This window comes from Glycine max, chromosome 8 (genome assembly GCF_000004515.6).
Source record: "Glycine max cultivar Williams 82 chromosome 8, Glycine_max_v4.0, whole genome shotgun sequence".
NCBI classification, from domain to species: Eukaryota; Viridiplantae; Streptophyta; class Magnoliopsida; order Fabales; family Fabaceae; genus Glycine; species Glycine max.
In genome coordinates this window covers 122,834-149,330 of record NC_038244.2, presented here as the reverse complement: position 1 = coordinate 149,330, position 26,497 = coordinate 122,834, and the positions used below count along the sequence as shown (strand labels likewise).

At 33.9% G+C, this 26,497-nt stretch overlaps 4 protein-coding genes across 6 annotated transcripts; 1 reads left to right on the top strand and 3 right to left on the bottom strand.

The window, feature by feature from the left end:
• Positions 1 to 617: 617 nt before the first annotated feature.
• Positions 618 to 7,376, top strand: PAD4 (uncharacterized LOC100788725). The gene is given in 4 exon segments (NM_001255931.1): positions 618 to 646; positions 726 to 1,050; positions 4,965 to 5,687; positions 6,552 to 7,376. Coding segments are annotated over 4 exon segments (1,902 nt in total).
• A 3,546-nt stretch (positions 7,377 to 10,922) lies between these two features.
• On the bottom strand, positions 10,923 to 14,559 carry LOC100779818 (F-box protein At5g39450). 3 transcript variants are annotated; one of them, XM_006584593.4, is made up of 3 exons: positions 14,289 to 14,513; positions 12,275 to 14,182; positions 10,923 to 11,226 (listed from the first exon to the last, which is right to left on the bottom strand). In XM_006584593.4, the coding sequence occupies exons 2-3, from the start codon at positions 14,134 to 14,136 to the stop codon at positions 11,223 to 11,225; spliced, it is 1,866 nt and encodes a 621-aa protein (XP_006584656.1). In that variant the 5' UTR covers positions 14,137 to 14,182; positions 14,289 to 14,513; the 3' UTR covers positions 10,923 to 11,222. The 3 variants fall into 3 exon arrangements, with proteins under 3 accessions (XP_006584656.1, XP_003532358.1, XP_014634086.1); XM_003532310.5 differs by having other exon boundaries at positions 14,293 to 14,513; XM_014778600.2 differs by having other exon boundaries at positions 12,275 to 14,559.
• A 920-nt stretch (positions 14,560 to 15,479) lies between these two features.
• Positions 15,480 to 23,309, bottom strand: LOC100779283 (protein CHROMATIN REMODELING 24). Its single transcript, XM_003532309.5, has 25 exons — positions 23,081 to 23,309; positions 22,919 to 23,005; positions 22,755 to 22,829; positions 22,559 to 22,669; positions 22,387 to 22,476; positions 21,689 to 22,305; positions 21,473 to 21,603; positions 21,313 to 21,367; positions 20,861 to 20,989; positions 20,173 to 20,280; positions 19,970 to 20,025; positions 19,806 to 19,896; positions 19,372 to 19,509; positions 19,200 to 19,277; positions 18,883 to 19,089; positions 18,735 to 18,806; positions 18,378 to 18,458; positions 18,180 to 18,298; positions 17,515 to 17,626; positions 17,229 to 17,297; positions 17,041 to 17,135; positions 16,539 to 16,667; positions 16,355 to 16,417; positions 16,132 to 16,264; positions 15,480 to 15,831 (listed from the first exon to the last, which is right to left on the bottom strand). The coding sequence occupies exons 1-25, from the start codon at positions 23,178 to 23,180 to the stop codon at positions 15,685 to 15,687; spliced, it is 3,093 nt and encodes a 1,030-aa protein (XP_003532357.1). The 5' UTR covers positions 23,181 to 23,309; the 3' UTR covers positions 15,480 to 15,684.
• A 2,041-nt stretch (positions 23,310 to 25,350) lies between these two features.
• Positions 25,351 to 25,749, bottom strand: LOC100778757 (uncharacterized). Its single transcript, XM_003532308.1, has one exon. It carries the CDS (start codon positions 25,747 to 25,749, stop codon positions 25,351 to 25,353), a length of 399 nt encoding a protein of 132 aa, XP_003532356.1.
• Between the last annotated feature and the right edge of the window lie 748 nt (positions 25,750 to 26,497).

The following is a 26,497-nucleotide window of genomic DNA, read 5'->3' as shown; positions in this document are numbered from 1 at the left end:
ATTTATCATAAATTATAGATTATAATTAAATCAGCATGTAATTTTTTTTTATTTGTGAATGTATATTCTTTTTTCTCATTTCGTATGCTGCTTAGTCCAAATGCCGCGTGAAATTCAGAGGTGTTAATTAACAGAAGACGGAGAGAGAGGGTTTGTGGCGTTGACCGAAGTTCGGTCACTCATTTCATTTCAAAACGCGTTTACGTTTCATTTGGGGGACATCAAATTTATATGCTTGTTTACAAGCGGAATCTGAAAATGAAAGGTAATAATTATACTACTATTAGTCATGACAAAGTCAATTAAATAAAAAAAATGCTTGTCAGTATATCATATTCATTCTTATAATTTATAGGAGTAAATCATGAGATGATAACTTGGAGTAATTTTTATTCATTTTCAAACTAATACGTTTTTGTTAAAAAAAAATAAATAAGGTTTGATGTAAAGCAGTAATAAAATCTTGAGCACAGGATAACTTTCTTGGAGTTATTATATAGTGTACATAACTTCAATTCAGAAGTGTACATATTTCTCAATTTGGGTTGAAGTGGTTTAAGAGATTCAAAAGGTAAGGAAATTCAAGAAAAAAAAGGCAAAGTCATAATTCCATTTCCATGCGCATGGCTTCCAACGAAACTTCACCGTAAGTACTCAGTACTCTTTCCCCTTTCTCGCTCATCTTTTTTCCAAAAGCAATTGAGCTGAGCAGTCCCTGGTGGCAGGTTTGAGTCTCGCGAGATGCTCGCATCCTTCGTCTCGTCCACGCCCCTGCTGTCGGACTCATGGCGCCTCTGCACCCAGGCCAACGCCACTCCCTTCCTGACCTTCGTGACTGAGCGTGTCGGCGCCTCCGTGTATGTGGCTTTCTCCGGCGTCCATATGGCCGGCGAGTCCGACCCGAACTGGAGAAATTTGACTCCTTTGTACAGCATCGGCGGCCTGCCTCTGTTTTCGTCTCGGCGGAGCAAGGAATGGGAGGAACCGGTCATGGTTCATGCTGGCATCCTCAATCTCTTCTTTTCACTTTTCAATTCTTTCCAGAACCAGGTTCGTTCTCTATAGAATCACCTTATTCCTATATGCTAGCACTAATAATAACTATATACGGGATACATCAAAACTCAAAAGATGCACACAAAGAGATCATAGCATATGTAATTGATGCAAGGTAACTTATATCCAAATAATACCAACTCAACAGATTTAGAATTGAAAGGATAAAGTGAAGGTCGAGGCTGTATGATGTTTGATTTTCGGATTTTGTCATTAGTTTTGATTTTGAGGGATGATTGCTGCTGACACCTAGTTAGTCGGGATGCCTACTTTTGGCTCATTAATTGATAGAACAGAGCAAGAATACGAAAAATAATAATCAAGTGAATCGTAATATAATAATTAATAAAATCCCAAAAAAAGGAAAAAAGTTGAAATGGACATTAGGTAGATAAACTCCATCGTCCATTCCAATGCATTTTCAGATTTTCTTTCTCAGAGATAGGTAATGTACGAGAATGAGGCTCGGAGAAAAGAGGAAACAAGGGAGGATTTTTGTTAAGAAATTCTAATAATTGATTTTATCTATTATAATTAATTATGACTGAAAAGGGATAAACGATAACATATTAATTTAATGAAATTGAAGTATCATCAAATTTGTAAACATAGATGAAGGTGTATTGGAGTAAGATTTTAAAAGATTATTTTAATATAATTGTGAATTTTAAAGATTACATAAGAATATTATGATTTATTAGATTTATTTACAAGATTTATGATAGTTTAGATTTTAATGAATTTATATTTTAAGAATTTAAAAGGACTTGTAGATTTATAAGATTGAAAGGATTTTATGAATTTTTAAAAACACATTCAAAATTATAAGAGTTAGTGAAAAAATAATAAAAAAATGATGAGTTTTGAATATAAAAAAGTAATATATATATATATATATATATATATATATATATATATATATTTAACTTTTTTAATAATTATATTGATTTTAGCTTTATGTTCTTCTATACTAACATTTCTTGCAATAATATTTTCTTATTTTTACTTTTGGATTTGAATAATAAATTTAAAATTATATGTTAATTTTTTTATTTTTTAATTATTATAATTATTTCATGATAAATCTAATAATATATTTAAATGGGATAATAATAAATATATAATAAAGGGGACACTGAGGGTGAAAAAATGGTAGGAGAGAGTTATGTGGATGACAAAATTAAGGATGATATTTATGAAAATATTAAGGCGGATAGGTAATGGATATAGTTAATATAAGTAAAACATGATTAGTTGAAATACATATGATAAATATTAATTTAATTTAAAAATCAAAGGAAAAAGTACAAAGGAAGGGAGTACCTTTAACATTTTTTTATTTCAAAATAATAGGATAAATATATATGACACACACATATTAAGAATATTAAAGAAAAAAGAAGGCATGTGAGATGAGGAGAAAAAAGAGTCTAATTCTTCTTAAAAAAAGAATCTAATCAAAATTTGTATATTTTTGAATATCAAAAGACTTTTTATGTTATAAAAAATCATAATTGAGTATCACTAGATTTTGTTGTCTTTCTTAAAAAATCTTATAAAAGTTTTAATTAAATACCACAAGATTTATTTATAATTTAAAAATCTTGATTGAATATCATAAGATTTTTTTATATAAAAAAAATCTTTTAAAATTCTAATCCAATGCACCCTTAAAGTATGCCAATTAAGATTTGAGCTAATATTAGAATAAATTATAAATTTTTTGGAATATAAAATAGTAAATTATTATGTGTTCATGTTGTGTTATACTATCATTAGTGTACTAATAAAAAAAATATTATCATTAGTGCTTTTAGGTACATGGGAATGAAAAAAAAAAATCATTATTGTTTTGATGTTATTATTACTATTCAAACATTAAATTTTCATCAATTCCCCTTTATTTATAGTGCCCTAACACTTTAAATGTCATCAAAGCAACTATCAATGTGTATTATGTTAACTTGTTGGTATATGCTACAAACATTCCCAATCTCAAAGTTTCATATGTTTTTTCTTTCTTTTGTAAATATTTATTTGTTCCTAAAAGTATTGGTTAAAAAGAAAAAGTACAGTTTTTTATTGAAAAAAATATAGTTATTATATTAGGGATACAATAACAAACAAGATTATCAGCTCAACTTAATCCCATCGCGTTCAGTTGTCCCTTTGTTCTATTATAGAGCAATTTTTGTTGAGAAAGTTGCATCTGAGTTTTAACCCAAAAGTTGCATTCCGTGTCCGTTTTGTATCGTTGTTTCGGGATGCTGACTTCTGTATTTATCATCAATTATCATAATCATAATAATAATAAATGTATAAAAAAGCAAAGAACAATTTTGCAATGTGAACGGTCCCGTACGAACTCATATTCTCAAACATGGGTCCCTACCCTATGGGCTATCATTTTATAAAGGGACGGCTAACAACCAAGCCACCTTAATCAGTGCTTAAAACATTCAAGACATTATAATTTATAACACAAATAAATAAATAAGACATGTTAGACATCAGAAAGGGTCCAAGATTCCAATTTGAAAATTTTAAATGGCTGACTTATGCTTTTAAGTAACAGTTGCCTCCATCACCAAGCAAATCATGCCATTAACAAAAGATGAGAGTGGGATAAATTTACAGAGTAAACAATATAAAGTAAAACTTCCATTATCCTCGTTCAATGCCTTCATCGTTATTATACGAGGGCGTTTGTTAACGGACAAATATCTATGACAAATCAATTTGTCTTCTCTCCACCACCACTAGTTGACCGGTAAAATGAAACCCTCAAAAATCATTTTTAAATCCTTAGGAAATACTCTATGAACTGAAAGTGTAAAGGTTACTCGATTACACATTGTTTGTTATGTATGATTAATTGGTTATTTTTATGATAATCATTTTAAAAGTGATATTTATTATGCTTTTTAATCAGTTGACAGATTATACCGAGAGTGCGTACAAATTAAACTCTTTCTTTCACGAAGAAAGAAGTGGTTTTTAATACTAGGGTTTAGAAATAAAATATATAAAACTGCAAAATAAAATAAGATTTAGATAACACATAAAAAATATCTACGTGAAGAATATTCTCTCTGAAACATCATGTCTTTGTGATTTGGGTGGGTTAGATCCAACTTTTCTTACCATAGTTGTTTAAGATCACAAAATTATCACAACAGAATAAGATATCCCCTTCACATCAAATCTCTATTATGATGCCAAAGTCGGGAGCAAGAAAACAAGATTCGAGCCTTGGCGTAGTGGGCACTCTTGACTCTACCAAGCACCTACCTTGGCAAATTGAACAGAAAGAGTTGACCGGTCAATTTTGAAAGTGGCCTTTTCACGTACAGAGAAAATAGTTTCATTTTCACGCTTCACGCCAAAGGACCGTACTTTAAGTCGTATCATGTATTTTTAATTAGATCATTACCACTTTATGGGTCATTTTAGGAGTAACCTTTTCTTTTTTTTCAATGGGTACATCATACTAGATGAAGTCAAAATCCTAAGTTTTTATTCGCCTGTAATTATTCATATTAAAATCTTAACTTAAATACATTTTTAATTCTTACAATTTAATATTTTTTTTTACTTCTTACAAATTATATTTTTTTTGTTTTTCTTTCTTATAACAATTTAAATAACATTTTTTTCATTATTCAACAAAATGTTATCTAAAATAATTTAAGAACTAAAAATAAAATAAATATAATATGTCAGAACTAAAAAATAATAATTTTACGAGAATAAAAAATAAAAAAACTATATTGTAAAGAATAAAAATATATTTGAACCTTAAATCTTTAAAGGGCATTTTTCTTTTGTTCTTCAAAATTCTTTCACTGGAATCTTATTCTGTTATTCATATTCTTAACTAACTGTTGAAATTTAACGTTGCAATTCAGATGTTGGAAATAGTGGGAAACAAAGACACTAAATCAGTTGTCATCACTGGCCATTCCATTGGAGGAGCCACTGCTTCTTTGTGCACTCTTTGGCTTCTGTCTTACCTCCAATCCATCTCTTCATCTGTGTCAATATTGTGCATCACTTATGGGGCACCGTTGATTGGGAACGAGTCCTTTTCCCAAACCATTTTCAAAGAAAGATGGGGTGGCAACTTCTGCCACGTGGTGTCAAAGCATGACATAATGCCAAGGTTGCTCTTTGCCCCTATAACCTCTCTCTCTACCCAGCTAAATTCCCTGCTACAGTTTTGGCACTTGTCCATGACTTCACCAGATTTTGGGAAGCTTGCAAATCAGATATCTGAAAAAGAGAAAGATAAGTTGTTCACTGCTGTAATGGATTACTTGGAAGCAGCAACACAAGATGGAGAAAAATCAGCGCCAATTTTGTTTCACCCTTTTGGGAGCTACTTTTTTGTCTCAGAAGAAGGAGCAGTGTGTGTGGATAGTCCATCCGCTATTATAAAGATGATGCACTTGATGCTTGCAACTAGTTCTCCAGCTAGTAGTATTGAGGACCATCTGAAGTACGGAGATTATGTTAATAAAATGTCTGCACAAACATTGTATCAGAGCAACTCCATGCAAAAGAACATCCCTGACTCAAGCTATGAAGCAGGGCTTGAATTGGCCATTCAGTCCTCTGGCATAGCAAACCAGGTAATTGCTATATCTATTGTAGATGTAATATACAATGATTCATGTGTGTACCTAACAGTTAAAGCTTTTTGGGTTCGTAGATTCAGATTCTAAGAGATTAAGTGGTGCTAAATGGGTCTAAACATTATCACCTAAACAACTTAAGCTTTTAGAATAGGTGGATGATCACAATAGCCTGTCTCTTCTTTAGACCTTCAAATACCAAATTCCTATCTATTTTTTCATGCTTTAAATATATTTTTAGTTCCTGCAATTTATGGTTTTTTTGTTTTTCGTTCTTTGCAATCTTTTTTTTTGTTTTTAGACCTTGCAAATTATGTTTTTTTTTTTGTTTTTAGTCTGTAAGACATTTTAAATAACTCTTTCAACAGTGAAAAAAAATATTATCTAAAATGTCTTAAAAACTAAAAATAAAACAAACATAATTTATAAGGATTAAAAACAAAAAAAAATAATTTTACAGACGCAAAATAAAAAAGCCTATGGACTAAGTCTTTTTCATTTCATTACAAAGTAGGAAGAATAAATCTACCCTTTTCTTAGATTATCCACGCGTTTCGTAAGTCCCTAACTTTACAAAACACTCACTTTTTCTTGATTTTGCAAAGCTATCATTTCTTCACTTTAGTTATTCCTTTATTCCAACATTTTTCGCTAACAATAAAGATTAAATGACATTTTGCAAAGTCTTTCAAAAGTTAAAGATTAAGGTAATTATGACCTGATAATTTCAAGAACTGAAGTGGGGTTTAGTCTATTGGGAAAGCAGTGTCTATGATTTTTGCAGTGCTTTCTCACTTATATAGTTATATTAGCCACTCATGATTATTTTGACTGAATTAGTTACTGTGATGTAACCAATAGGAACCAGCTATTACATCCGCCAAGGAATGTCTGAAGACAACAAGGAGAATGGGTCCTTCACCAACCCTGAATGCTGCAAGCCTGGCAGTTAGCTTATCCAAGGTGGTACCTTATAGAGCGCAAATAGAATGGTACAAGACTTGGTGCGATGAGCAAGACGACCAAATGGGTTATTACGACTCATTCAAAAGCAGGGACTCTTCCAGTTCCAAAAGGGACATGAAAATCAACATCAACCGTTGCAAGCTTGCCAGGTTTTGGAACAACGTTATTGACATGTTGGAAAGGGGAGAGCTACCTCATGATTTTGACAAGAGAGCCAAGTGGGTGAATACTTCACACTTCTATAAGCTATTGGTTGAGCCACTAGACATTGCTGAATATTATGGGAAGGGGATGCATAGAACCAAGGGCCATTACATGCAGCATGGTAGAGAGAGAAGATATGAGATTTTTGATAGGTGGTGGAAGGATAAAACGGTTACTACTGGTAGAGAAGAAAACAAGGAGAGGAGCAAATTTGCTAGTTTGACCCAAGATTCATGCTTTTGGGCCAGAGTGGAGGAAGCAAGGGACTGGTTGAATTGTGTTAGAAGCGAGAGAGACACTAACAAGTTGGCTCTATTGTGGGATAAGATTGAAAATTTTGAGAAATATGCCATAGATTTAATTGAAAATAAGGAAGTGTCTGGTGATGTTCTCTTTAAGAATTCAAGTTACAGTATATGGGTGGAGGATTTAAGAGAATTGAAACAACTGAAAGCTAAGGTGCAAAGGTTTCCTCGTCAGTTTACCGGTTTTCTAGATGGGGAAGTAGTTCCTTAGTATGTAATTTGGAACCAATAACCTTAACTCATTGTAAGTGTAGTATGTATAAGAACTGCTTCCTTCTGCAAAATATCTCGTTTTGCTTGAGTTATAACTTTTTGTCGCTTTAGAATTTTACTTGAATACTTATATAGTTATATGAGAGTAGGGCTAAAGTGAATCATTAAAATATTAATATCACTATCAAATACAACTTGTCATCTCTAATATATTTCAGACTTTTGTTTTTTTATCTTTGATAATTTTTTTTTTCACCTTTGCTCCGTGATATTTGAATTTTTTTTATCTCTCTCGTTAGTAATTTTCCGTAAACTGATAATGTTGGTGTTAACTTTTTTTAAGAATACTATTTACAACAGTCATGAATCAAATTTTTCATCCATTAGTGGAAAATTTTTAACAACAGGAATAAAAACAAAAATTAAATATATATATCATGGATGACTAACATATTTTAGCAAAAAAAATCCTAAAGTACAGTAACTTCTATCGGAAATTGGAACAAATCACGGGGGAGTTAAAAATAAAAATAAAAACAGTGAATCTACCTAAATTTAATTATAGAAAAATTGTTCTGAAAATAAAATTATAGAAAATTGTTTATTTCTTTTCGTACGTAAATTTTTTTTATTTGATAATTTAATTTCTTCATTTTTTACATTTTATAATTTTCAACTTTGCAATTTGCATTAGACCACACAACTTACCTTACGGGTCCAACGAAGTCTGTATAGCAACGCCATAAAGGATCAGGTACATGATGTCGTTTCGCTTGCTTGTTTGATTTTTTTTTCTTGAATAAAAGAGAAAGATCAAGGTGGGATACGAAAATCGATGAAAGCAAGCAAAAGATGAGAAAGGAATAATTAACCACAAGTGTTAAATCCAATGGAAGGAAATGTTTCTGGGAAAGTGAGTATTATTAATTAGTACTACGTGGACAAGCCATTTGAAGAGTTTTTTTAACAATACTATCATGCTCACTTCACATCCTCTTTTCGATATATATATATATATATATACACTTTTTTTCATTAGGTTTTGGGAAGATGTTTGGCTTGGGGAGCAATCCTTGGCAAGTTTATTTCTTCCTTAATTCCAATAATAAAAATTTGGTGATGGGTACCTTGGGGGAGTGGGTGGAGATGGAATTTTTTATGGAGGAGGGAGTGGTTTGTGTGGGAAGAAAGTCAAGCCAACAATTTTTTGGAGTTACTCCAATGTGTAAGTCTCAACTCAAGTGAGAAGTGTGGGTGGAAGACCAAACGGGCATGTATTCGACAAAATCGGCAGAGTTATTTCTTCCTCTATTTGCCATAGCCATAATAATGATTTTTTCTCTGCTGTTTGGAATCTCAAAATACCTTCTAAGGTAAACTTTTTGTTGTGGAGGGTAAGGCTCAATTGACTGCCATCACGTGATAATTTGAGGAGGGATATTGTGGAATCAAATGAGGATTTGTTATGTACATTCTGTGTAGTAGAGGAGGAAAATGCGGATCATGTATTCTTGTCTTGCAAAACCATAGAGGCAATCTGGAAATTCTTCTTAGCTGGGGTATCAATGGTGACTGTCTTGCCTTCTAATATTGAACAACACTTTTTTCAACATGTCCTACCAATGGGTTTGTCAAAAGCAAATATTATGTGGAAATACATTTTGGTGTGCTATTATTTGGGTGACTTGGAATTAACAGAAACCAGTGTGTATTCCAAGATATTCGAATATCTAGGGATGACTTCATTCACAAAATTTTGTTTCACAGCTGGTCTTGGTTAACTAGATACCAAGCTGAGTTTAATTTTTCATTTACACAGTGGTCTTCTAATTTCTCAGCTTGTATTTTGGGATATATGTCCTGCAGTGTTGCATGGTTATCTTGAACGTTGTTTTGTTGGGCAGGTGAATGGCACATGTAAGCGTCAAGGATTGAAACCGTGGATGAGGTGCTGATCCAAGATATGTAACTAATGCAGAGGGATGAACGAGTACAGTGGGTCAAGGACCAAAAGGTTATTTAATATTTGAATCTTGTAATTTTCAATATGGTATAACCTTTAGTGGGCTGATATGTTTTTGTTGGGCAATATAAGAAAACTGGATGTAATCTTTGTGGTTATTACTTGTATCGATTGCAGTTTTATATAATATCTTATTTGCTGAGAAAAAAAATCATGAATTTTACTAAATGCATACATTCTAAGACCTCTCTTACTTGTAATATTCCTGTGGAGAGCATTGAGGAACCGTCTCCCAACCAAGGATAACTTGAAGAAGCGCAACATCATTACATTCAATGCTGAATTACTCTGTCCATTTTGCGGCCAACACTATGAATCTGCTCTACATCTGTTCATCCTGTGCCCGGTCACTTATAATATCTGATCTCTGATTGATCATTTCTGGTTTATCAAAGGGAAAGAGGAATGTCTGCATCTTCCAACAGGGAATGGTGGATTGGTTGGTATTGGTGGATGAAATAAAATTCACGGCTTGGTCGTGGCTGTACAATAACCATCCAGAGTTTAATATTTCCTTTGTGCAATGGAGCTCTAACATAGCTGCATGTCGGTGGGTTTGGCACATGCACGTAGGGAACCACGTTTTCTGCTGTGGACTGCATGCTAAGAGGGAGCCAACATTTATGTTTGGTACATAAGATTTATCTCTTATGGGTGGGGTGCAGGGACATAACTTTTTGGTCCTTCATTTGCTTTTGTTTTGTTCATTTATTTTTGCCTTTTGGGGTTATCTAATATTTATATTTTCACTGATATAAATATATCATAACCTTCCATCTAACTTTCGTTACCACTGGTACCTATCTTTAATGATATTTGTTATTCGCTGAAAATAAATAAAAAAAACTAAATGCACACATTCTAAGTAATATTTATATGAATTTTTTAACAAATAATAGGAGAATATATTTATGAGAGAATGTTAGAAATATGTCATTAAAACTTATAGTCAAAAGGTTCAATCTATGCATCAGCATTTATATGGAAGTATATTTATTAGAAGTAATCATCTCCTTAAATAAATCTTAATATCTCAAAAAAATAATTTTTAATTTTCCATTAAGAATAAAATTATTATAGGAATCTCAAACATATTTAAATCTAATTTAATATTCGTATTAAAATTCAAAATTTAAATTGGTAGTCAAACTAAAACTAATAGTATTAGAAAAAAAAGTTCAAACCTATGAAATTATGTAATTTTCAATAAAGTGAAGTTAATAGGAAAATATGTTTAAAAGAGTGTTATTAACATTTCTCAACGCACATATTCAGGAAGAAAAACAAACCAAGATGCTATAGTGGTAAAAAAAAAGAAAAAGTTAAGGAGCGAAAAAATATATTTTGCCTTAATTTGTTATTATGTGAAGGTTTTAGATGGGTAGTGACAAAAAGTGTCTACATGCGACAGTCTGTGATTTTATGTGCTATTAAGTTCATAATATGTATCCTGTCTGGGGCACAAGGGCATCTATCATGCAATTTATATCAAATGTAGATCAAAACTTTATTAGGATGATCTTTTGATGTATATTAGTTTTTAATATTTGTGTAACAAGCAACTGCGTATACAACTGTAGCAGAGAAGCTAATACTTTACTACAAAAATAGCTAATATTACTTTATCTTTGATCTTAAAAAAAGGGCAGTAACAAGAAACCAACAACAAAAAGTGTATTGTGTGACAACCAACAGCAATGCAACTCCAGCAATAAACAACAGCCGCCAAGAAGTTTATGATCCTCTTGTTAAACTGTTATGATAGGAAATAGGGCACAAAATCCATGTAGTGCCAAAACAAAAAATATACCAGTGTTGTCTTTACCTGTCAAAAGAAACACCAAACCTGGCTTATAATTCCCCAATTGGCAAGTAACTAGCAACTAATGTCAATCTTCCGTAGATATTAATGCATACATTTCAAATCTACTACCATTGTATATTTCACAAAGAAAAGCAATGCAACAGGGAATTTTATAAATAAAAGAAGCGTATGAAGTAGTCATATCATATCTAAATAAAGGTTACACTATATTTCATAACACTAATTGACAGAACAGTCCAATGGTTGCAGAGCATACTAGCACTAGCAGATACTGGATATATAAACATATTTCCATCTCTTGTAATTTTTAGTATTCTGTTTACCTCTGTATTACTACTAAATGTGAATTTACCTAGTTTGTGAAGATTATAGTCAAATATAGATACTATGCAATAACGTGGTGTCAATTAATGCAACATCTATAAAGGCAAAAAAAAAATTATTCACTTAAAATGCCCTTAGGCAGGACATTTTTATATGTCCATAACTGAGGTGAAGCCTAAGAAAGTATACAAGTTTTTCAGCACAGACTCATTTGTTTTCAGGGCATCACAAGAATTTCCATTTATTTACCAGACACAGAATCACGAATAAACTTTGTTTTCTCTTTAGTTCCATAATCATATTAACTCTCATATATTAACCATAAAAAAAGGTTTCAGTAACTAATTTTTTTATGTTGCCAAATTGGATAGTGACACTTATTGGAGAGACAAAACTAGAGTGATTTTATGTAAGTCCTTCAAATAACAAGACCAAAATGTCCCAAATCCAACCTAAATACCTAATAGGAATTATTTGTCACCAGTTCATACATCATTATAACTTCTGTGCAAAATACTTCTTCCCAGTCAGATACATTACTGCTATACTAAAATTGTTGAGAGTAATCATAAAAAACAGGTGTGATATCTATTAAGCTACCTAACACAATAAATATCTCCATCAATATCTTAGTCATAGCAAATCATCAAGCAAGGAGGATATATCATGATTGAGGGGAAATTTTAAAATATAGAAGATGATGCATTTCAGGGTTAAGTCAAACCTTGGTGAAGGCGACCAAGTGGAAGCACCAGGAAAGCCTGTAAACACATTTGAGTAGGACTTGGTCAAATATGAAAAATTGTTGATGGGAGGCAGAGAAGGTATTCTTTCTCCTTTCTTCAAAAGATCTTGCAAGTCAAGTCTCTGCAAAGTCAAGACAGCCCTAGTGTCCTTCCAAACAAAGGCAAGGACACCATTTTGAAATACAAAGAGGGAACCGGGCTTTGATCCAGGGTATCTGAACCCATATCCATTTGAAATACCCTCTCCTGTAAAAACATGTTTGATATCCACTGACAAGGAGTCTTTATTGATGTCCCAGGGAAAGGGATCAGATGAAGGCTCATTGACATCCACTATAAACATTGCTGAACCATTAGGATGCAAGCCATAGTGAGTGCCTTCCAATATTTTTGTTGCAATAAGAAGCTGTTGTTCCTGGGACTCCTCATAAGAGAGCAGAAGAAAGAATAGAGCTTTTCCAGGCTTGTCTTCAGAAGGTTTTCCAGGAGGCCAACCAAAAGTTCCTCCCCACAAACCCGCATAAATTTGGTCCGCTGAGGGAACTTGCAAGGGCATCTTGTAAAGTGCAAACCAAGTATCAGGCATATTTGGCCATGCTCGATAAGAAGATAATTTTACAGTTGATGCCTTTAATGATAGCTCTATTGCATCACTTGATCTAAGAAAGTCTTCAAGCCGCGCATGCTTTATCTCACGTCTTGTGGTAAGCTTCTTGAAAATTGCATGACTCTCGTTTATTGAACTAGATCTTCCAACAATCTGTTTAAAGCTACCCCAGAGATATCCACCAAGACTTTTTTTCTTGGTGAATTGTGTGTGACCATCCTCCTTGCTCAGAAGATCAGAGATATCCTTTGACCAGTTACAACTCTTTCTTATGTCATCCAGCTCTAATTGCACCGGACCAACTGTCCCTTGAGAAATTTCCTCATTGTCAATCTGACCATTACCAAAGTTGTTCATTTGACAAAAGACTTCTCTTCTTTCCTTCAAGAGCACAAAATCTTTCTGAAAATTGTCACAATCATCTCTCAACCTAGGAAACAACGGTCCAGCGGCTACACTAGGAACCTCTTGTCGAACTAGGCTGATAGTGACCTCAAGCAACTTTCTTCTATCACTAAAAGCTAACTTGCTGAAGGGAACCATTTCCTCATCATTTCCACCCACCTTTTGTAACCTAGAAAGCTCCCTGTTTGACCTACAAACCTCTCCTGATACCGTCCCACCCGAGTCATCCAAGCTCCTACTCTGCAACAAATTAATACCATAATTTTGTTCCCTAGGTTCAACCTCAAGCAACAGCACATTGCAAGATTCATCTATATACTTGACCGAGCCACGATAAACATAGTCCATCCCCTCTTCCCTTCCATGGAGAAAAAAGGTAGCTGAACCATCAAAATCACCAATAACCTCAAACACAGATGACCATTGGATAGGACCATCTTGAATCCCTAATGGACCAAGCTCCTGAGGAATTATCCGGCAGCCGACAACCGAAACAAAACCAGGCATGACATAGACAAGGTTACCAAGCTCAGGGTTCTGATGAACCCATATCCCAAGCAATGGTTTAACACTCAAAAGGAAACGGCAAAGTGCCTGGTAAGATGAGACACCCTCTCTCCACTCAACAAGGTCTTTTTGGGGCACCACTCCCACCATGTAACACTGAGGGAACCACACTTTTTCAGAGGATGAAAGAGCATAGAGACTCTTGCAGCAGAGGCTGAGATTGCAAACATCTCTGGGCAAGAGGAACCGTGACACCATGCCAAACACATCATCGGGTAGACACAGCAGAAAGTTCGGATCACAGGGTTCAGGTGACAACATAATTTGATGGTGAAGAATTGGACTGAACTACAATTGTATGTGTGAGCTACATACACACACAACAGAACACATAAATGGTGAATCTGCCAAGCCAAGTGATGTTCAATTATAGAGTCTAAGTCTAACAAATGTTAAATGACAGAGACGCATACCTACCTTAAATGATGAATTGGGTTGTTACGATGTGCGAAATTCTCTTGATTGTGAAACGCGTTTCTGGTGGAAAAGAAAATTAAACGCAGAATTCCATAGGAAGAAAGAGATTAAGAAGAAACAAGGAGGTAAGTCAAGTCAACCCACTAGTCTAAACTGTGCCTAACACTTCACCTTCTGTGTCGTGTGTCATCAGAACAGGAACATACGTGTTGCGTAAACAATCACTTTTTTCTTCTCCTTTTATGCTTCTTCTGATAAATAAGAATCAATGTGCAAAAGTTTTTCACGTTAGTTATTCATTGCCTGTCATCTTTTGTTCCTGTCAGTTATTTTAAATTTATATGTAAAAAATATATATACAAAACTATTACGTATATTTAAAAACCATAATTAAATTGAGCAAAATTAGAAAAAAAATATTTAAAATAATAAAAATTACATACACAGTTAATTTTGAAATTTTCAAAATTTTAAAAATTACTTAATGTTTGTCTGAATTTCGTGGCTTTCGTTGACTTTTTATAATTTAATATAGAATATAGGATACTAATAAATAAGAGATATAAATTAAATAAAATTTAAATAATTTATATAATCCAATGGTTGATGAATGATTGTAAAATATTTTGATTTGGTAAACTTATAGATTAAGTAAACATAATGTAAAAAGTATTTTTTAGGTGGGTTAAGATGCAAATTATGTTATCATTTTGGACAATTTTTTTTAATAGACATTTCATAACTAGTTTTTTAAATGGGTCAAATTTTATATTTTAAAACTTAATTTTCTGTTTTTTAAAATTATTTTTATTTAATGCAGGTTGGCCCGCTAAGTCACAGGCTATGCGAAGCGGGTGTCCGTTTGAAACACGAGCTTCACGGGGATGAATTTTGTGATTTGCAAGTTTCATGGGTTGCGAACTTACCCACATGTCCAGCTATAAACACTAAGTGTTTGTAAGAATTTATGATAAACTCGAATTCAATAAAATAGCATATGACTAAGCTCTTTTAGTTTATTCTAATGAATTCCACCATCGAAATTACTGTATAAATCTCAATATAATAAAAACTTATTGAATAAAGACTTGATTAAATTAAACACCTAAACACGTCGACAGATGGTATATTTCAGTACATTCCACCCTTTTCTTTCGATCAACCTAAAATTAAAAACGAGAACCAACGAAACAGAAAACCATCCAAATCTACTAATATTCGTAGTAACCTTACGAAATAAGTTTCACGGTATCGGTAAAAGTAAAATTTTCAAATTGGAAGGGGCATCAACATTCAACATCCGTTGAAATTCAGACAAAACCATATTTTCCTTTGAGCAATCATACGGGGATAATAGTTCTGATAATTTTATATTTTCTATGAATAATCTATCTATACATTCAACACCCGTTGAAATTCAGTAGTAAAATCATCCAAATCAACCACATTTCTTTCTTCCCTCTTCAGTTCAGCGAGCTCTAAATTCAACTCGGCAAGCCGTTTCTGTAGTTTCTCGCCCTTGTCAGGTAATTTAGAAGCCTGAAAAAGGTTAAACGGATATACTTAAATCAGTTCACTGTATATTGATTTCAGTATGAGGAATGCGACACCACTATTCTATTTCTATGGTTGGTTCTTGAAATGTTATTTTGGTTCCATACTTGACTTAGTCCTATAAACTACCTAATAAAACCTAGTGACAAAGAATGATTTTTTTAGGTATAGAGCACAGGTATTCTCTACCGGACAATCTTATTCAAACTCGGTAAGACCACTACGTGACCAAAAATGATAATTATAGAGAATAATATTCAGATACCATTTAAGAGAAAAACATACCATATTTGAGAGTGTTTGAGAGATACTCTTAATTTTATCCTTGATTTCTGACTCGGTCAATTTACCAGCACTGCTAGGAGAAGAACCTTTTTTGCTTAACCTGACATCCTTAGGATTAAATGCAAACTCCGGGCTGGTTTAAAGCAAAAAAATGGAATAAAAAAATCAATCAGAATCAAAAACATCCTTTAGTTTCTAAAAAGTAGTGAAATGAGCATCATACCCATAAGCAGCATGCTCATTTGAAGGTGATCTGGAAGTTCCAACATATTTGGCCCCATGATTCCTGCAACCATTGTATTAATGGAGCTTTAGGTATGATAAAGCAATTGGTAAACATAAATAGTAATTAGTTAATTACACACTGGCGCTAAAGTATGACCATGCCCGCAACCACAAAGCATTACCTTGTAACTTCATCATCCTCAGGATCAGTTCGAACTGGCGCTGTCTTGGAAAAGAGTAAACTGTGGTGACTAACTCCAGCTATGCTGTGACTTTTCAAAAACTCTAGATGTGCTCTGAAAGAGTCATCACTACACAAAATACAAATACTCCTTAAGATAAAAATCAGCAGATTGAGTTCGATTTTTGAGTTAAAGTTTGTTTGTCTCGACTTATTTTAAAGGAATAATTACTTATTTTTACCAGATTCCATAAAGTATTTATATATATATATATATATAAGATTATTTTTTCTGAAAAAGAAAAGCAGTTCCTGAATACACTATAGTATGTCACATTATTAAAATTTCAATGTATATCACCGTTATATTAATTTAAGTAAATTGAACAAGACAGTATAAAGAACCGATGCATATCACCGTAAGTAAGAAAAGCTAAAGCACGTGTTAAGGTTAAAAAAAGTAAATTATACCAAAACACAATTTCAAATTTTAGACTCATTACACTGTATGTTGACGATCGTGCTCCTCATTCAATTGCCTTTGGGTAACAGATACATCAAATCCTTCTTTTGGAAGGCTAAAAAGCTCCCTAAGATCCTGCAAAGGATGAATGGAAGATTACACCAAATCACAACTTTTTTGAAGATGTGTGCATTTCTCAACCAATAATACATCCCACTAAACTTGTACCTGCTGGCTAAAGTACCGAATTTGTTCTTTATGTTCAGTAGCAGTTTTGAATAATCCTCCCTTGTATACCTATAAAATATGCAATTTGAGTGTAAAAAAAGCCAATCAATGTCTAAATCGCATATTTTTTGCCCATGTAGTTCAATCAAAACTATGACATACATACCCACACCACACATACATACAAACTTCGTTACGTGTTTCTGCATACATACACACACGTGTATGTATGTACATTGCATTGGTGTATGTATGTACAAAAACAATGGAAAAGGAAAAAAATTACCTGCTTCCTGTAGATCTTTTCTTCAACAGTTCCGCATGTCATCAGTCTATATACCAGAACATCTTTCTTTTGACCAATTCGATATGCCCGGTCAACACTTTGATTATCCGTACTGGTAGAAACAAAATATTATAGTGCTTAACAAGTAACATAAGAAAATACCTCCCTCAATGAAGGACTCAAATTGCAAATTATAAGAAAGAAATACAGCAGATCTGGGCAACTAACACTAACTTAATCTACAGCCAGATGCATAATAGCTTAATCTCAATCATATGACTAATATACAAAACGATCAAATGTAAAACAAGAAACAAAATAATCATGGCATAAAAAGGACAGCAACGGAAGGTCTAAAGAGAGGATGTGGGTTATACTTATAGTATTTAGATTTATAGCCACTTTCACTCTCCTGAGGAACAAAATGACATAATTTCTAAATTATCATTCAAGAACAATGAACAACATTCGCAAATATCACTTAAAAAAGATTAAATAAAAGATCTACTTTCATCATTTTACATTACACTGTTTTAAAACAATCTTCTCAAACATAATAGGATTAGTAAAACTGGAAAAATGGTAAAAAAAAAAAGTTTTAGCAACAGGCAGTTAACGATGTATATAGACATATAGTCAAGGGAAAGGAATACTTTAAGATGTACCTTGGGTTCCAAGCAGGATCAACTACAATCACACGATCTGCTCTTGTAAGTGTTAGTCCTAAACCGCCAACCTGAGATGTCAAGAGAAATATAGGAGCTCCAAAACCTTCTTGGAAATCCTGAAATCAAAACAGCAGGTGTCATAAGACAGAAAAACATTTTACGAAGGTTACTAAGTTAACCATGCAAAGCACTTACGTTAACAATCTTTAGTCTGTCAGTGGCTTTTGTGGTGCCATCAATTCGTAAAAAGTCATAACCTTCAGATACTAGGCATTCCTATAATCAAGCAGTAGAAAATCCTTAAATCAACTTTCATAGAAAGCATACAACAAAAGAATGGCAAGGAATTAAGAGGAAAACTTTGAACATCCTCCTACAAATACCTAACAATCATTCAAACTTTTAAAAGTTTATAAAATTACTTTCTATGCATTTCCATTCCAGCTAAGACAATGCACTCACATACATGGAACAGTTGAGCAAATGTTTGACTATTCCATGGTTCACATACAAAATAATTGAAAAACATTAGGAAATAGTTTCTAAACCAACCTGAATAAGATTAAGCATCTTGCGAGTCTGAGAAAATATAAGCACACAATGCCCTTCTGGGATCAAATTATCCTACAGCACAGAATATGAACTGTGATATTAAGCAAAGAAGTAAAACCAGTATATAAACCCCATGATCAGCACTTACCAATAATGACATAATGAAGGAAATTTTGCATGACACATCTTGCTCATCTTTAAACTTATCTGTGCCTGCAACATCTGCTATGTGCATTGCCAATTTTTCTGCAACATTTGCCTCTTCTGGCTTTAGCATTGAGTCCATCCCTTCCAACACATCCTCCGCAGCTCGCTTTGTCAACAAAAGTGGATGATCGCATATTTTCTTCAAAATCTGATGTGTAAAGATTTCCAAAAGATGAAGGCATAGTGAAATAAGAGGGAAAACAAAATATAAGAACACAGCAAGAAAGAGTGTAGCATAAATAATATGACAAAAATTACCGTAAGGGCAGCCAGTGGTGAGCCATCAAATGCTGAGAGAACAATCTCACTCTTCAAGAATGCTTCATACAGATGCCGCTACATGAAATAGAAATAAACCATAGTTATCAGAATATGCTAAAAGTAACCTCATAAAATAAAATGAAAAACAACAAAGAATTGCATATTTAACCTGAACACTGGTCAGTCGAAGCCACACAATGATCTCCTGTTTCTGAGAAAGTTTTGCAGTTGTTTTCTCATCATCTTGATTGAAAACCTCACTCTTCAAACGTCTCAAAAAGTAAGGATGAATACGATCTCTTAGTTCCTAGTGAAAAAGGAGCAGTTATAACACTTAAGTCAAAGCAAAATTTGCTATTAATTGATGATCAGAATAGAGAGATCACTGCATAGGTACATATTACAATCAAATGCATTATATAATGATTAATCAAGGAACAGCTTAAAGTGGAAGAATAGAAAGCATATCTAATCACATTCATATACTTTTAATTAATTGTATGTATTATCATGTGAGCTCAAGATCAAAACCAATGCTGTTTGCCATCCAAAGCCAAAGGCTAAGTCACACAAACTAGATTTTAAAAAACAAATAATCCTTACCTTTGCTACAGATGAACCAACACGCTTCTCCCTGTCAGAAGCATGCTTGTCATTTCCACGAAGTATGGGATTTTCAAATCTTTCTTTGAACCTGAGATATTCAAATCTTTTAAGTTATGATAACCTTAACTAAATTAAGAATGTAGCCTGAAAATTATTATTACCATTTGTGGTCACCAAGCAACTCTGGGCAACAGAAATTGAACAATGCCCACAACTCCTGTTAGGAAGTTTTAAGAATGAAAACCATTAAACAAGGTAGAATAATCTAAATTTCAATCATTACTACAAAAAAAGCAAAGCAAAAACACCGTGTTAAAAAACCATTAATTGATGATTATAAACAAGACTGTTTACATCAAAATACCTTCAGGTTATTTTGCAAAGGAGTGCCGCTAATGATAATGCGATGAGCACTTGGTATTTCAAGCAAACTTTTAGCCCTTTGTGTGCTTGGGTTCTTTATAAGGTGTCCCTAAAGTTAAGAACATTTTGAAAACAAGAAAAAATTAAAGCCTTTTACAATATATTTATATAAGTGTTTAAATTCATTGTCATTTAATTGAAATTTCAGCACACTACTGAATGAACAACATCATCAGATACTCTTAAGCAGTCCCATAACTATTCCAGTATTCCTACTTGTTAAATATGCAGAAAGAAATTTATAAGGCGATCTTATTACTTAAGCATAGCAAATAATACTACACAAGTCAAATTTCACACTGAATTTTTGGACCCCATTATTAATGACATAATATTTTGTATGTCTAGCTATTATAAACAATACAGCACAGCATGTACAAGTACAACACATTTATACATTTGTTGTTTCTGCATTAATGATTTCCAAAAAATTTCAATGAATAAGAGTGTGTTGTTAGCATTTCTTTTCAACCAAATGTATACACTTTTCTGAAGTAATCCGTTTCATTGATCATCTAAAAAATACAAGATCCAAAAACTACTGAGGAAAAGGTAAATGGACTGCAAGTAGTAGACACACCAAGTACCCAACATTAAATAGGTTTTAAATAAAACAAACCGATCCTTACCTCATCAAGTATCATGTAGTCCCATGTTGCGCCTTCTTCATTATCCTCATCATCAAAATAATTATTCCCCTGTAAGGACTTAGAATTGTTGCGGACAATATCATATGTTGTGAGAAGAACTCCATTGTCCTAGAAGGAGACATGAGAATAGAGTTGAGGATTGATTGACAGAAGCAAAGAACTCAGGAACATCCAAATACCATCAATTCTCCAGCAATCAATTAAACGTCCACTAAAGGACCAAATTTAAAGTGGTGTTTCCAAAATAAATTGAGGCAGCCAGAACCACCACAAAATAGTTTCCCTTCCAGTTCTTAAGCTCAGTTTTGATTTAGATGCAAAAACATAACATGTTTCTTTATCCTGGCAGTCATGAGGCACGAGCATGAATTTAACTTAAAGGTAATCCAAGTTTAATTCAAAAATTATAAAAAGCAAGAAACGTCTAGAACCTGAAGTATGTACTGAAGTTCATATTCTCTGAGTTTTGTAGAAGTTCCAAAATATCTGCAGAAAAGGACAAATTATTTGTTGCTGCTCTTAAAGCAGAAAAGTTTAAACTTTGCATGTTATAGACAAACCACTCAGATGAATAAAGTCAGGCAGCCTCACTCTCTTGTCTTCTCAGATAGACCCACAGCTGACAACTCTTTGATCCAATGGGGCAATAAAGTTTTGGGGGCTACAATCAACACCCTTCTAATTAAACGAGAATGAAACAGTCCAGCTAGAAAACCACACATCTGCAAGAACCATCCAGCATTGGCAATCATGCACCAGCTATTGCAAAATACAATTTCTCAAGGTTCTATTCATTTATTTCTTTACCTGCATTGTTTTCCCCAAACCCATGTCATCACCCAAGATTCCACCTTTTCCCAGACAATGCAAAGACCAGAGCCACTTCAACCCCTCCCGCTGATGCGGATACAACATTTTCGCAATTTTAGCCTGCAACTTATAAGTCGATCTGGGGCCAGTAAAAGTTATAGAACCATCAGTCTCAGGCTCAAAATGATCCAACTCTTGAACAGAATCATTTGCATCATACTCAATATCATCCCCATCACCATTCTTCGTACCCTCTGACAAGCTCTCCTGTTGTGGAGAAAACGAAGAACCTGCACTCCCAAACTCTGAACCATCATCATCACAATTTTTTTCTCCTCCAACCAGACCTTCAACATGCTTTGGCTTCGGCTTCCTCTCAACCGACAGCAGCTCAAACTTAGAGTTTAGTTCGTTCAAAATATCCGTAATTTCATTCTTGCCCCCGCTCTCCTCAATCTGGATCACCTTTCTCGGTGCAGGAATCGGAGAATCAAGGTCAATGAGTTCATCAAACTTGGACTCGTCAACCGCCACACTTTTGCCTGCATCTTCATGCACAACCTTGCAGAGGCGACGCCGCCCCTGTACTTTCACCTTCGCCTTCTTTTCTTCCTCTGGGAAAAAAAAGGATGCCGATGATTTTAACAACTGTGCTTGATTGCATATTCAAGTGAGGCAGAGAATGTAACACTTACTAGGGGGGAAATTAACCGCGTCGGGTGGAGCTTCTTCTTCTTCATCATCATGAAACTTGATTGGGTCACGTTTCACGTCCGAATTTTGACCTAATAATAATAATCGAGTGAGGCAGATTTTAACGACAGTGCTGATAGCAGATTCAAGTGAAGCAGAAAATATAACACTTACTAGGATTGGAGTTAATCGAAAATTGGGGAATATCGTTTGGTGGAACTTCTTCTTCTTCTTCGTCATCATCATGAAACTTGATTGGTTCGTGTTTCTTGTCCAAGTTTGGCCCTAATAATAATAATAAACGAATGAGGCAGATTTTAACGACGGTGGTGATTGCAGGTTCAAGTGAAGCAGGGAATATAACACTTACTAGGAGTAGAGTTAAGCGAAAATTGGGGAATATCATGGGATGGAGCTTGTTGTTGTTTCTCGTCCGAGCTTAACCCTAATAATAATAAGACGAAGAATGGATTGTGAAAAGTGAGAATAGGCGTGAGGAGGAAAAAGAAAATTAGAGAGAATGAGTTGTAATACCGAATGGAGAATCGAAGTCGGTGATTGCGGAGAACTGGGGGATGTTTTGGTGTTGTTTACGGGTGGAGGCTTTGATCGATTCTTCATCTGCGGAAAAGTAGAGAGTGATTGATTAGGGAAATGGAAAGAGAAAAGTGTAGTAATAGTAAAGAGTAAGGTTACCGAAGGTGGGTTTGGGAGGAGCAGAGTGCTCCTGTAGGAAGCGATAGTGACTGTCGTTGAGGCTCATCGGTTTCTTAGTGCTCTTGTTGTTCTTCGCCATTGTTGCTGTTTCTTCGCTTCTCCAAACAAAACAGGACGCTTTTATTCGCTGGGACTCCTAACCTTCCCGCTTAGTTAGGATATTTGAATTTGAAGGACACATTCTCTTGCTGTTTATTGTCTAATGATGCACTCTCAATCTGGCTCTTTCGAATTTTTATATTTGTGTAAATCTCAATCTTTGGTTAATAAGTTTTACTCATTCTGATAAATTTTAACTATTAGGTAAAAATTATTAAATATATATATATATATATATATATATATATATATATTAAATATTTGCATGTGTTGAAAATACAGAAGCACTATTTTAAAATTGCTTTTTATGGCATTAGCAGGTTTCGGGTGGTGGGTTGTTTGCAATCGGGTTTTTGCTTCTTTTTTTTTTTTTTGCAATGCTTTCAAAGCAATGCTTGCATCATGTCCAAATTTTTATGTAAAAATTAGTGATTCTCAACTCTAAACAAAACATGCACTTAGTGTTGATGAAAAATCATGGTAGACTGGGTGGTTTTTGGTCACTAGTGTGTTTGTTTCTGTGGTGGACTTGTGAAAACATGAAGTCTGAAATTGCTTCACGGCAAAAGTATGAGTGTTGTTGCTTCTCCAACCTTTGTTTCGGATTATCCCACCGGTCACCCAAACACAGGTTAGTTTAAATACAATGATAATGTGTTATCAATAATCTTCTAATGTTCTAATTGGAGTAAAAGTGAAATGGAAAAAAAGGTATAAAAAAATAAAAGGTTAAAATAAAGAGATATAGAACAAAAAAAATAACAATATATAAGTGATGTTGTTTGGGTACCTTGATGCATATTTACAGCAATTAAATAATTTTTTGTCACAATTAGTTTAATCAATTTATTTATTTACTTAAAATGAATGCTTTATATGTACTGTATTGTTTTTAATGGTAATTATTGTATTTATTGATGCTTTGTAATACATCCTGAAAGCAACACATAAAGGATTGATAATCAAAGATTAGTCAAATGGCCTGCTAGTACTTTACCTTTCGCGAAGGCGTGTTGAATCCTTACCTCTGAATCATGATTTTGAAGGTTTTTAATCTTAGGAATGATATTGTAGATTTGTAGAAATGATGGGTTGGGAGCATTTTTGGCGGATAACAACTTGGGCAGAATGGTCCCCTTATGAGAACAACTTTTGGCTGGTAAGAAGGATAACTTAGTAAGATCATATTTAAAGTTTGTACTTATTTCTTCATGAATATTGAATAGATAAAACCTATTTAAAATTCTGAAAGATAATAAGTGCGTTTAGCTCAATTGCTTGAGCAAATTAAGCAATTTATTATTTTTAGTATTTGTCTTTGATTCTTAACTATTCCTAACATGTAAGTTTATTTCAACAGACAACTTCCGGTAATTCGCACTTCTGGAATCTGGACAGTCTTTCCAGCCACAAAGGAGACCCAATACTTCAATTTAACCGGCAAAGTTTTATTTAAATAATTTTTATTTTTATTGGCACAACAGCATGCATCTCTCTGTTAATGAAATTTATAGTTAGAATACGCCGTGACACAAATCCATTTGTTCGCGTCATTTGGGATTTGTAAAATGCTGTCAACAAACTTACGTACGTTTGTCTTTGTCTCCCACTGTTGCAATCGATATTAAATCTAATTGAATGAAAAACAAGAGAAGAAATATGATTAAAGGGGATATTATAACAAACTCTTGTCACAACCAAATCGAAGAAAGAGAATGGAAATTAACAATCATATAAACTTGTGCTAAAATGAATCATCAAAGAATCAATTAATAACTACGTATCTCAAAGAAGGGGGAAAAATCTACAAAATACGAAGCCAAAATGAGATTCTCGTTGATTCATCAAATTTACATTTCTTTATACAAACCCATGTCAAAACTCTCCTATAAGCTATACAAACACAAAAAAAAAAAAAAGGTTACAGTGAAAACCAACTTGTATTCTGTCATCGAATATGCATAGGACATGCATGCGTCCCTCTCGTATTCCAACATTGGCTATATATATTCTCATGAGGTGCAGATGCATGCATGGAGCCATCATGAAGATGCATGATAGATGTGTATCATAGGGCAACCCAAAAGAGAACATAAACAAAATGTGAAATAAAAAAGGTAAAGGCCATCAAGACTGAGCCATGCAATCCATCATGTTGCCATAGATTTTGCCAATGCCATTTCACTTTCGTGTGAAGCAAAAGATGATGCCCTATTCAACTGATCTCCACCTTTTGCATGAGATGCAACTGCAACCTCCACATCTGCCTTTGCAGCAGGAACCCAATTTCCTACACTTCCTCCACCAAAACTAACTCTACATCCAAAAATCCTTGAGAGGATTCTGTATATGAAAGTGAGCAACCAAAACAGCCATGGTAGGCTAACCAATCCCACCCCAATTTCGGGTATCCAAGATGTTGATGTTTCTGATTCAGGAAGGAGAAGGTATGCCACAAGGCATGCCCCTCCTGCGGCTACAGAGATGAACAAAAGACCAGCTATGATCCATATGAACGTGCGCCCTGAACTAGGATCAGACACAGGCATTTGTGTGTAGAAATAATGATCAAATATTATTCAGGATTTCCTTATCTTTATCTTCATCCATTTTAAGCAATGAAGAGGGGGTTGATGTTGGCCTAGCATGGGGCCGGTGAGAAGATGCCGAGTTCTAATTAATTTCTTCTGGTGTAGCAGTTGAAAGGAAGCCTGAAAATGGGAAATCTCTCAAATGGAAGAAGGCATGTTCATAAGTTTGTTAACCTAAAATGGGGATAACGATAGAACAAACACACCCACAAAGACAGAGAAAAAGAGAGGGAAGCGGCTTCCAATTATGGTTATTCAAGTTTAGGTTAGAGATGGTTTGGTTTGATGACACATGCTACTAATACACATTATAGAAGTCGTGCTCATGCATGCAAAATTCCCAAAATTGACCCCAGGTATAGGACATTACCTTATTAGTACACGTCAATATTATTACTATTATTTATTCCCCTACCTGTTTTTTGTTTGTTGTTTCTTATTGCACCGACGTAGATTATATATTAACATATGGAAGTAATTTTCTCCTCCAATTTGTCCAAGATACTGAGATAGCATCAGTTCCCACGTTGATTCCCCCATCCCCGAGAGCTGGTTAATAAAAGGTTAAAATAAACAATATTTTTCCTATAATTTCATTCCATGTACATTGTGGTTCTACTTTAATTTTTTAATTATACAGCCTCACATTTTCACTCGTGCATACTCTGAATGACCAATACTTCAATAATTTAAAATAATAAGGACT